The sequence below is a fragment of the Stegodyphus dumicola genome, chromosome X1 (genome assembly GCF_044657685.1).
Source record: "Stegodyphus dumicola isolate Sdum_Otavi_A_Nest chromosome X1, ASM4465768v1".
NCBI lineage: Eukaryota > Metazoa > Arthropoda > Arachnida > Araneae > Eresidae > Stegodyphus > Stegodyphus dumicola.
Window position 1 is genome coordinate 239038165 of NC_140780.1, and position 12501 is coordinate 239050665.

The following is a 12501-nucleotide window of genomic DNA, read 5'->3' on the forward strand; positions in this document are numbered from 1 at the left end:
TCCCCCCATTCTCATATAAAAGAAAATCTTTTTAACCTTTCCTTTCTTAAATGCCTTATTTGTCATTTTGCAGTAAAAAAAAAAATAATAATAATAATTAATCATGTAGGCTAAACATTTAATATATCTGTATCACCAAAATACCATCTATTTTTGTACTTCAGTTTTAATCCTTACATAATTAACTTTATTTTAATGTTATTTGTATCATTTAATGTGCCTTCTTCCATCTAAATTTATTTGTTATTATTTAATAATACTTTCAGATTTCAGGCAATTTTCTCTGGCATATTTGTGAAACTAATTCTATAAGTAATGTGCCATACCATCACAAAATTTAGTGCACATACTTATGTATGCTGCTAAATAAATATAAAATACTTTATATAATTTAAAAGGATCATTAAATAGATTTATTTATTTATTTGGCTGCAAAATGTCTGCAGAAAAGACATGTTTAAATCTTGATTGGGCAGATTCTAATCTCAATCCTTAGTGGAGAAAACAACTTTTATTATAGTTACAAAAGTAATGCTTTGGGGATTATATATATGTGTGTGTGTGATAAAACTGGTTCGATGATGCGACATGAATGATTTGATTATGAATGCAGCACAAACTTTCATTAAAATTTTCATTGAAACAGGACTTTTCTCGTGATTCACTGTGAACATAGAATAACAAACCCATGTAGATTTCTTCATAATTAGAACAGGCCAAGGAATGTAATGAAAGCACACCTTTTTGAGGCACTGAGATATAAGAACACTGAGATATAGATATGTAGCAATGTTGTTTAGAGTAAATAGTTGATGATTAGAGTGTCCGTCATTTTGATGAAGATGCAGTCAAGCCAGATTAAGTTCCGTATTTATTTAAATTCACATTTTGTGGCCACAATTCACTTGGCACTCCAGTCGAGCCTATTTCCAGAACATTCACACTTTTGATACTATACTGGATTGCAGCAAAGCATCTTAACTGGATGAAAGCTTAAGCGAAAATAGAGTGAGTGTCACGGTAATAATGAAAGAAGTCAAGTTTAAGTTCAAATTAGTTTTGGTTTACAATTATTTTGATTAGGCAAGAGATATCTGCATTAGGCATTACATAAAATCTCATAATTAATTTGAATTACACATTTTAGCCTTAGGCGTTATTTCTAAGTTTGCTTTCGTATTTTTTATCTTGCATATATATATATAAAATCATGTAATTGACAAATTTTTGTGTTTTCAAGTGGTACCATAATTAATTTACCTTCAGCAAAACCAATGCGCACTAGGCGGATAACCTGCAATTTTCTTAAAACACACCTGGAAAACCTATAAAAGTCAGGGAATTTCATTCTCTTGTTTGAGTGGCAACCCTGAATAGTGAAGGGAATTCATGATGGCATGCTCCCGAACACATCATTGCTTCAGAAGTGCTTCTTCAACTGCCTCAACTGAATGCCATGCAAAAATATTGTGCGTATGAATTACGATTAAGCATGCTTGTAGGAGGAGGGTGACTGACAATAAGAGCTCCTATAGTGAAAATTGTAAATAATGTAAATACATTAAGTCAGCAGAAACAAAAATTCGTGGTGAAAGAGTAAAATTGCTTCTCCTGTTATAAATGCCTATAAATCATTCTTAATAAATTCAGTACTGTAAGTTTTCTACATGTATCATTGTATTTAAAACATGATAGAATTGTAGATTAGTTAAGTGATAGTGAGTAAGCGACAGCTAATAAATTCTAGTCAGCTAAGTGATAAGATGGCACTGAAGCTCTCACACTCTCATTGTTTGAGTTTTCATTTTTGCCTCCATTTTTCACTTCTGAGTGAGTTAGCTACCTTAAAAGAGATATTACTAGTGGAGAAATTCCAATATTATAGAGGAAAGTAGTGATTTTTAACCCAAAAGGGCTATTATTCTCGAAATAGCATTTTCCATCAAATCACTAAAAGCCTTTAAACATTTTTCAGATTGTTGCCACCAAAAATTATTGCCCTGTATTATATTTAAAAAAAAATTAAATAATGTGGAATCTGCATGAATGTATGTATGTTTCTCTCATTATTAAAAAACAACATTATTTACAGCCTCCAAATTTTTAATAGTGGTGTCCTCCGCCTCAATATGGGCACCTGGAAACCTGAACTTTGAATTTCAAATTTGTTTTATTATCTTTTTTGTGTTTTGTAAAACTTAAACAAATTTTTGTTTGAAAAACTTATTGATTTCAAATTGAGCAGTGGCAACACTCTGCAGATTAACATATTTTTATCTCCACCACACAAGACTGTCTATCAGAAATTCTAAATATTTTTAGCCCAAATGATCTCGAAACGTGTTTGTGTGTGCAAATGAAAAAAATACTCCTTTGGGCATAATATAAAATCTGAAAGCTTTTTTCTTATTTGTTCTGATTACCAATGTGGTACTGATTCTTTTAATTTTACTTTTAACAAACTTTTCAATCAAAGCTTATAACACAATGCATAAATTTTTCTTGGTCTATTTAAACTAAGTTAAAATGTAAACAAACTTCTTGAGGGTGAAACAACCATTTACATGTGATAAAATAAATTATATATTTTTAAGCCATTATTTATTAATATTTATTATTGAAGTTTAATAATCCCCCTTTTTTTTCCCTTTCTCTTGTAAAGGGGAGGTTATTCAAAACCATCAGTAGCCGACATACTTTGGATACAGCTTATCTGTCTTCCTTATTCTATATTAAAATATATTTATTGGAACTTCAGATGGTTCTGGAAATTTGTCATCCTCAAACATGAATATGGTGAAGAAGAAAAACTATTCTTAATTAGAAAACATCTCCAATGTTCTTTGACGCAGTGGGATGCTATTCCTGAAGAAGAAAAAGAAGAGTGTTTGGAATCAAAACTTTGGATCAAAGATAATTTTGTGGTTTGTTCCATATAAATACGTAATTTTTCAATCTATTTCATTCTCAGTTTTCTTTAGTATTAGTGCTGAAACCATGGAAATTGTTCGGTCCCTATGTCATTTTAAACTGTATCAAGTTTCTTTAGTATTAACACTAGAACCGTGGGAGCTTTTCTCTCCCTAGAATTATAACAATCATTTTGACCATTTATCATATTATCTGTTAAACAGAAAAGTGAAATGCACATTAATAAAACTATATTCTGATTTTATAACTTTAAAATTATATTAATTTATGTACAGAAGTATGCACATGCACGGTGTTCTGTAAATTAGGACAGATTTATCACAAGGATAAATTTTCTTGGCTTAAATTCCAGTATCGTTCCAATATTCATCGGTAGATACCTTTAACCTTTCCAGACCCTGATGAATCAAGTGATTCTGTTTCATCCAAATTGGCAACTTAAGTTCAGTGTGTGTCATTTTGCTCTTATGCATGCTAAAAAATACAAGTAGGCTTTCTCTTATTCTATATATGTAGATTGTTAAAAAAACTCATCGAGACATGTGTTAATGATATAATAATAAATGAAAGCATTTATCTTCAAAAGGCACAAAAGTTATCTTGAGCTTCTTCTAAAATGCATAGTAGTAAAAATACAGGTTAAAGACAATGGATAAAAAGTTGATTTATATGAAAACTAATCTTGAAACACGACTATGTAAAATAAAATGAGTTTTATCTGCCCACTGGAAATAAGTGAGGCAGTGATTGGAACTGTTGATCTCTAAAGAGTGAATATTGCAAATTAGACCCTGGAAAAAAGATGTGCAGCAAAGAGCCTTATGATGTTTTGCTACAGTATTAATAGTATTGGAATATGCTTTCAAATATAAACAAGTTAATGCTATTTAATGTTAGTTTTCCTCATTTTTTTCTAGTAGTTGGATAGCATTGCACCATATTTTGATGAAAATTTAAGCTGAAGTTCGTTTTTAAGCCACTTCTAAAAGTATCTAAATTTGTACAACATCCTGTATATATATATGTAGAGAGAGAGAAGCAACTCCCCAATCGATATATATGCTTCCAGAGGCATGTTGTATAAGTGCCATATTAAGTGGCACATCAGCATAGAACTTAGTAGATCTTAATATTAACTGCAAAAATAGGGAGCCCATGAGGGAATACTCCTTCATACCATCCTCTCGGCACATGCAGTTCATAATTTTATATTTGAAGCTACAAAATTTGAGTTCCATAAGTGCACTGCATATCATCTCAGATGTATTTGATAACATAGCTGTCTGGTGACTTAAAACATAATTGATCCTAATTTACAAAATTGCAAATTGGGATGGCTCACTAATTGTAATTTGATGTCTCTATATTTGTATGGCTGTTGATTTTCCTATTAGAAAGAAGCCAAGTACATCAGAATAAATGCAGAGCAAAAATGAGTGTAACTCTTCAGAAAAGATATGCACATTGCAATCACCTGTAAGAGATGTTATTAAATGTACTAGGTTTCCCTGGAGGTTAGCTAAACAAACACTATACTCTTATAGGGCCATTAAAGCTTCTGCAGTCTTGATATAGGATCTATGGATTCATAAGGTGTACTCCACGTACAAATTCTTCCTTTACTATGAATTAGTACTACCCAAATGAGCTGCATAGCTGTGTATCATGCATTGATCACCAGTACTTCAGTTGGTTGTTGGTTTCACGAGCCCATGTAATGGATATTCTGTAGTCATTATGATAATGATTTTTTCATGCTGGGGCATTCAGATCTGATGCTATATGATGCAGTGTTGTATCTTTAGCACTTGAAATGGTTTTTGCTAACTGATTCCATCATGTTCATCCAGAATATTTTTGCAGCTACAGTGAATTGTCTGTGATGTTTTTAATTAGTTCATTGTATTATTTTCTGTACTTTATTAGTTTGCTTTATGACAAGTAATCTACAAGTAAGAGGAAAGCTAACAATTGAATAATTTTAAAAGTAAAGATGTTGGCATAAAGTGATTTTTCACAAAAATCCCTGGAAATATTTTTTAATAATGAAAACTTTTATTGCTAAAGTAGTTACATTTGCCATTGACAAGTGGTGCTTCAGTTGTGTTAGTAGTTTTTACAGTTCTTAACACACCTAGGATTTCAAATATTTAATGTGAGAGCTATCATTCATGAAAATCCCTGTCAGGCATGGTATAATAGGTGCAGGTTGAAGCTAGGCTGGGATCTGTGCATTCATGTAAGCATATTATGTATCACCAGGTCACCGGACCTTACTATTTTTCCGTTCCAAATAAAATTCCAAGGAAGATCACTGGGAGGTTCTAAATGTCTCCCCCTACCACCAACCTCTTGAAAGGAATTCAGCTTGCCATGTATTTTGAGTTTTCTCTGTCCATACAAGCACTGAACTCTTAAAAACATCTATGCCTTCTCTGGGATTCAAACATGGGCCCTTTAGTATGGCAGTCAGAGACACACTAACCACTATCATATCTGGATGGTGACATAGCATTACACTCAAATCACACATCACCATCAAATAGATTTTCAGCTATAATTCCTGTCAGTTGATGGTGATTGGCTTCTTTTAACATGTCCATCAACATTGGTCAACCTCTGTGTACTTGTAATTTAGTAGCCACATAACCAAAAGTCATAAAATGTAAAATCAGAAGATCTTGGTAGCCATTCATGGTAGAAAGAACAACTGAGGCCGAATGTCAGTCATAGCACGTGGACATGGCTTGTGATATGTTGAGGCAGTCCATCCTGAACTATGATTACATTATGGAGTGCTTGTCTCTCTTGCAAGGATGAAATGTTAATGTCGTTTTAAAGCACTACTTATTGCTCACTTGTGACAGAAGGAGTTCAAAATGTATAGCTGTGTACTTCCTTGAAGGAAAGGGGGCATGTAATAATTGCACAATGAACCAGCATTAAGCAGTCAGCTTTGTCTGATGCGAAAGGGTTTCCATAATCGTGTGTGAGTTCTCTCATGCCCAGATAGGACAGTTGTGAGCGCCAATTAGCTTCCATTAAGCAAACAGTGTATCTCATTGATCTTCAAGATGTTACAAGGAAGTTCATGTTTTCTGTCTGTTGGAAAGCCTGGTGTAAAGATTCATGACATTATACATTGCTTTAAAAATTTTGCATATTGTATAGTGTTAGAACTTGTATTGAAGCTTAAATCTTTGGCAGATGTGAAGACAAAATGTTTGCTTTTGATCAGTTTGATTGCTACAGTGATTCTGTTATGACAAAATGTTTGCTTTGGATCAGTTTGATTGCTACAATGGTTCTGTTACAAACCAGTTTGATTGCTACAATGTTTCTGTTATCATTAATATGTCTGGTTAATACTCAGTTTCATTATTTCTTTCTTTAAACCCTTAAATGCATGTAGTTGCCATTTGGCAATATACTCATATTTAGTCATGTAAATCAAAACACAAATATTAGCTTACTGCATAGTGTAACCAAGTGGTTACAAACTGTTTATCTGTATAGTTTTGAAAGTTTCAATGTGATGTGACAGTCATTATTGTGAGTTCATATGTAGGGTGTGGACATTATTTGTGTTTATGAATTTTTGATTTTGTAATTTTTGTTATTCTGATGTATTCAAAGTTTTAAAATTATTTGAACAAGTTTATAAGATATCTATTATTATATAAAATTGTTATACCAAATTTGTTTTCATAATATACCCATTTGACAACAATATTTTTTTCAAAAATTAGAATAAAAGCTTTAATTAGATTTTTTTAGTATTTTGCCTATTTTATTTGATATTAATTCTAATGTATTTTTGACTTAAATTAAAAAAAAAAAAAAAAAAAACATGCATTTTAAGGGTTAAAACAGTGAAATCATGTAATTTTAAAATCTTCGAAATATAAATATGTATAGATTGTTTTGGTAAAAATTTTAAATAGAACTCAAAGCACCTTAAAAATTAATCAAGTTTAGAATATGAACTAATTTCAAACGTAAAGCTTTTTATAATGAAACTCTCCGATAAATATAAGGAATTTAAAATGATTTCAGCTTAAAGCTTTTCAAACATAGTATTCTAGTTAATTTTTTTATCTGAATTTTAACTTGGAAATTTATATTCCTGAACTAGGCTACTGGTATTAATTCTTCATTCCTTTCTTCAGTTTTCTGACTGAATTGCTAGTTTTAAGGGAAAATGCATATTAGCTGTCCCTAAGTATAATTTTCGCTTTCCTCTCAAACTATATATTAGAATATTTCAGCTTAGAATATATACCTGTTCATTAAAGTTACATGTGTGAACAAATAAAAAATAGTGCAGTTAATAGTCTGCAGCTTAAAAAAGGGGTGACGCCATGATGTATGCAGATAACAAACAATGAGGAACTCTGTTTTTTTAATTTGAAGTATTCATCTCAGTATAAGTAAAATGGCAGTTAAATGTTTGGCAGTAGACAATAGATACGAATATTTGCTGTTTACTGCCCATTATTATCAATAATGTGGGCTATTTCTGCATACAGTTGCTGCCTGTTATTTGCAAGACAGCTGTTAGTATTTATACATCTATGTTACAGTTAAATATAAAAAATTATTTGTAGTTACGAACTGTTCTAAATTTTGGATCTTCCTGAAACTTTAGAAGATTATACTTGCATTGGGTATTAAGTATAAGAACTGCCATTTTTTTTTACCCTTTTTGCTTATAACCCATGATCTGTATATTTTCAAAATCCACTCTTTCAAACTTCTAGTTTGTAAATTACAAATTTTCTCTATATAAGTATACATGTTATAGCATCATATTTATAAATTATTAGATTGATAAAATATGTTTAATGCTAAAAAAATAATCTTGGATTTTATTTAATATATGATGAATTTCTACCAGAAATGGAAGCAGAAAAAAGAGGAAGATATGAAAACAAAACTTGCTGAAAGTGCACGGTATAAAAGTTATAGGAGATACATGAAAAATCATGGTCCTGGTCAGATTACATTGGATGACTGAGTAGGGTAAAGATGAGCTGAAAAGTAAGTGTAATTTATAAATTGCATAAATGTAAAAATTAATTAAAGTATGCATAGTATTGATGTTACTATAATGCATTTAAAGTTATAATTAACATACATGTTTTATAAAAATAAGCTGCAGCGTATATTTTTAAAAGGATTGATGATTTAAGCTAATTAGTATTTTTTAAAAACTAATAATATGGTGTTCAGTTAGTGATATTTGTTGCATTGAATTGCATTTGTTGAATTAAAATATACTACATAAGATATATATATATCACTGGGATCATAAAATGAAGTAAAAAAAAAGTAATAATATGAAATGGTGCTATTTTAAATCTGCAGTTTCACTAAAAACGTTGCTGCATATTTATTCAATAACTAAAAATTGGCAGTTTGATATCTTAATGAACAGCCTCTAAGCTATCTTTCCTCCCCTTTCTCTCTGTTTGTTTGCTTTCTGGAACTGGCAGAAAAGGTACCCTACCCTTCTCTGGCCTTGCAGCATCGGATTTTATAATTACTTCTTATCCATATTGTGACTTCTCTGGCCTTGCAGCAACAGATTTAAGATGGCTTCTTATCATTATTGTGCAAAAGTTTGAAACATTGAACATCTTGGAATGGATCGATCTATACTGAAATAATTCAGCTATAAACTTATATGTTTTTAGCATTAAAAATTTTGCTCTGACAATTTATGTTTTTGTGGATATTCTATGCTGGATGTATAAACATGCTAATAATACCGTGATGACAGAAGAGTAACATTCTGGCAGGCAGAGTCTGCCATAAAGAGCCAATAATAGCACAGCGATAAAGAGTGCAATAGTTTAAATTAACATGGCAATGACCCGGCACATACAATTCATTTGTATGTGAAGAATATCAAGAAGAGTGCTAAATTGATTATGCTTTTTGGCCTGCAATTTCAAAGTTTTATGGGTTTCTGGTGATCTCAGTTGTGGGTAAAGATTATGAAGATAATTTCATCATGTAAGAACAGTTAGTAAACATTCATTTTCAGTGTTCTTGAACAGTTAGTAAACATTTGGTATCTAATCATCCCAGGAGATTATTAATGGTAGATAATCTCTCTCTATCTCCAATATCCACAAAAAAATAACCATTTTAACTTAAGCTTATCTTCTTAGTCGCCTGCAGAATTTATAGATGCTATAAGAATATATAACAGTAGCTTCATAAGAATAAGCATAATGCAGGATAACTAGGAGTTATGTACCATCAGCTCTGCACATATGAGGGAAGGATTATTGTTCCCCCCCCCAAACATGTCTATTAGACTAAAGAGCAGAATTCAAAACTTCTCCTCAGTGATTACTAGTGCTTAGCTTTACTAAGTGCTGCTAACTCCAAGAAATTTTACGTATCTTTGTATGTCAAGAAGGTATCGTGCATCAGCATCTGGCATCTATCGTATCTCAAAGAAGGTTGTACAAGGTGTGGCTATTAATTTCCAGGACTGCTGTAATAACACCAGAACAGATGATGTGAAAACGTAACCTTTTAATATGTTTCGAAGTAATCCCGATCTGCCGTAATACACTTTTGTGCTCGGCTGTATAAGTTGTGGGAACAACTTTTAAAGTCCTCTTTCGGAAGGCTCTTCAATGTCAGCGTCACGTTCTTCTTGATATCTTCAACATCCACAAAGCATGTTCCTTTGATCACAGTTTTGAATTTGGGAAACAAAAAGAAGTCTGCGGGGACCAAAAGTCAGGAGAGTATGGTGGATAATGCAGCTCCACGACCTCATTCTTGGACAAAAACCTCTTCACTGGCAACGCAATGTGATGGCGAGCATTGTCATGCAATGTGACATTGACATTGAAGAGCCTTCCAAAAGAGGACTTTAAAAGTTGTTTCCACAACTTATACAGCCGAGCACAGAAGTGCATTACGGCTGATGGGGATTACTTCGAAACATATTAAAAGGTTACATTTTTCACATCATCTCTTCTGGTGTTATTAGAGCAGTCCTGGAAATTAATAGCAACACCTTGTATAATGTGACATGGTCCACTTCATTACAATGGTATTGACCTGATATTTGCTTTTTCTCAGGCTCATTTGGTTCACTTTCATGCAGCTATTTTGGTGTGGGAATATCTAGAAAGGAAAGGTTATTAATCTAGTTGAGTGTACTTTTAAATGCATCATGCAGACATGCGATTGCTGTTATGCATCCTGTATAATTTGTATCTGAGATACAGTGTGCATGTAAAACATTATGACAGACTGTTGTCCTAAGACCGTCTTAGTATGTTGAGGACCTATGAGGTTTATGTTTCAACATGTGGACTCATCATGCATGTATTAAACTGCTTGATGCAGTTATGACCCCAGTATGTGCAGGTTACATATTCTAAAGCTTACTGGAAACATGTTAATCTGCTTATATTATCAAACAAGATATTGTGTAACATGTATAAATAGGCAGTATTAAATTGATAAATTGTGCCTAATGCATTACTAACAATACTGTATGGTGTATACTACATTACATTCTGTAATAGAAAATATCAACACTGTGGTATAATCTTTCTCTTATATATGGATATAAAGAATTTATTATAAATTATGTCTCAGAAGATGACTGAGAAGTAAAGAAATATGGTACTCCTGTCATACTGTATAATGCATTGTTTTAGGATATGATAGAAATAAAAATGCTTTCCCAGCATGTGTGGTCAGATACTTTTGTAAAATGAGGCAAATTTTGTCTAATCATACAAACCTGTGCCATAAATTTTGCTGTTGTGCAAGAAAGTAATTTACATCTGAAGGGTGACCATACTACTTTTGTTCCTTTCTCTTCACTTACATTGATCTGAAATGCAAATTTAGTTGTTCATGCTTATGACTGGTATGCAAGACAATATTGCAAGCAATTCTGCTGAATAGTTTTATATTACATTGATATTAGTATGTAAATTTAGGTCAGTTTTTAATGATTTTATGGATTTGCAGTCTTCATGTAAGTATACAAAATCTTTCATAAGGGAAGATTGTGCTGCCCTGTCTTTAAATGAAAAGGTAAAGCTTTTTTTTTGGAGGGAACTGCAAGTTTGGAAAAAAGTGAATGAAAAATTAATTATAAAAGTACAGTGTATTCTTGATTATCCAGGTTAATGCCCGGGAAGCAGATTATGGATAATCCAAATTTTTTATATATTGTATGTACGTTTATTTCTCAAAAATCAGAAATTTTACCTTGTTTTTGAAAGTGTTTAAATATTTGTCAAAATTCACTGTGTATTTTTCAAAGTGCTGTTTTGTCATTGTATTCAAGTACCCTTTGGTCAAAGAAGTCCAGTAGAGTTTCAACAGAAGACATTGCTGTTTCGGGGCAAATGTAATTGTAAATATCTTCTTAGCTTGTGTTCTCAGTATTTCTCTTTGCCTCTTCTGTCTAAACATTTGAAATTATATCCATATAAGTTTGATAATATATACTATTATATTAAAGTTTTGATAGCGACCATTCCAAGCAACTGCTCCGTTGCGTGGAATGGTCACTATCAGACCATTCCAAGATGTTTTCCCGATCAGCATTTTCAATTTTTGGCATACGACTTCAGTTATTGTATCAACTTCATAATTGGATAAATCTCGAATTTCTGTATTACAAAAAATCTTTCTTCGTGATCATTGTTATTGGATATAGCTACATGGTGTCCAATACAGTTTTCTAGGCTAATACCCGGGAAGCTAATGCTGGGTTAGTGCCCGGGAATCAATTTTTCAAATTTTGTATTTTTTTTTTCCAGAATTTCAAACTGTGCTAGGCAATCAATGAAACGCAACCTAAAGACAAAGTTCAGCAGGTTTTAGAGCATGCTCAGACATTATGCATTTGTTTCTTTACACACTCTAATGTGTAGCATCATGCATGGATAATTCACAAACCAGATAGTCAAGAGTACACTGTACTAGAATTTATCATATGAGAATTCGCTTATTCTTCATGTTCAGAGTTCTGTAAAAAATAATTTTATGATTGTTCTTCCTTTCTTCTAGTATTGGAGTTGCTTTCTTTGAGGTGTTTAAAAAAAAATCTCAAGATCGTGAATGTCTTCAAGCTCAAGTTTTCCAGATTGTGATTCCTTTAACCCTCTGGATGTACATATATTTATGTATATTATAATAAGTGTAAAATTGGCTGTGTTGTATTAAAAGACTACCCAAAACATTATTAAGGAGCTTTTCCGTGACCTTTGTTTTTGATAATGTATTAAGGTATCCAGAAAATTTGTTGCTGTCAGAATAATAAAATCTACTGTGAGACTCTCTGTAAATATTTCAAATAAATTATCTTCAGCTCTTATCTTTTATAATTTAAATAACTGGTGTGCTTGTTGCTCATACTGTGCATACATACACACACATATATTTATATATGAATATATGCAAAGTAAAAAGGAGTTCAAAAACCTAATCTAGTTGTGTTCTGAAAGCTGCAACAAATGGTGGTAATAATGCAAAATAAATAATACGTTTAAAATACATCCCATATTCAATTTGGAA

The 12501-nt window shown here is 31.9% G+C and overlaps 1 protein-coding gene across 2 annotated transcripts in view; it reads left to right on the forward strand.

The window, feature by feature from the left end:
- Positions 1 to 12301, forward strand: part of LOC118202862 (dnaJ homolog subfamily C member 25 homolog) — a 55637-nt gene extending 43336 nt beyond the window's left edge. The window contains exons 10-12 of one of the 2 annotated variants that reach the window (XM_035375070.2): positions 2759 to 2924; positions 7829 to 7971; positions 11995 to 12301. In XM_035375070.2, the coding sequence (XP_035230961.1) occupies positions 2759 to 2924; positions 7829 to 7948 (286 nt within the window). In that variant the 3' untranslated portion in view covers positions 7949 to 7971; positions 11995 to 12301. Of the gene's footprint in view, positions 1 to 2662; positions 2925 to 7828; positions 7972 to 11994 lie in introns of both variants that reach the window. The other variant, XM_035375069.2, reaches the window with a different exon arrangement.
- Positions 12302 to 12501: the final 200 nt, after the last annotated feature.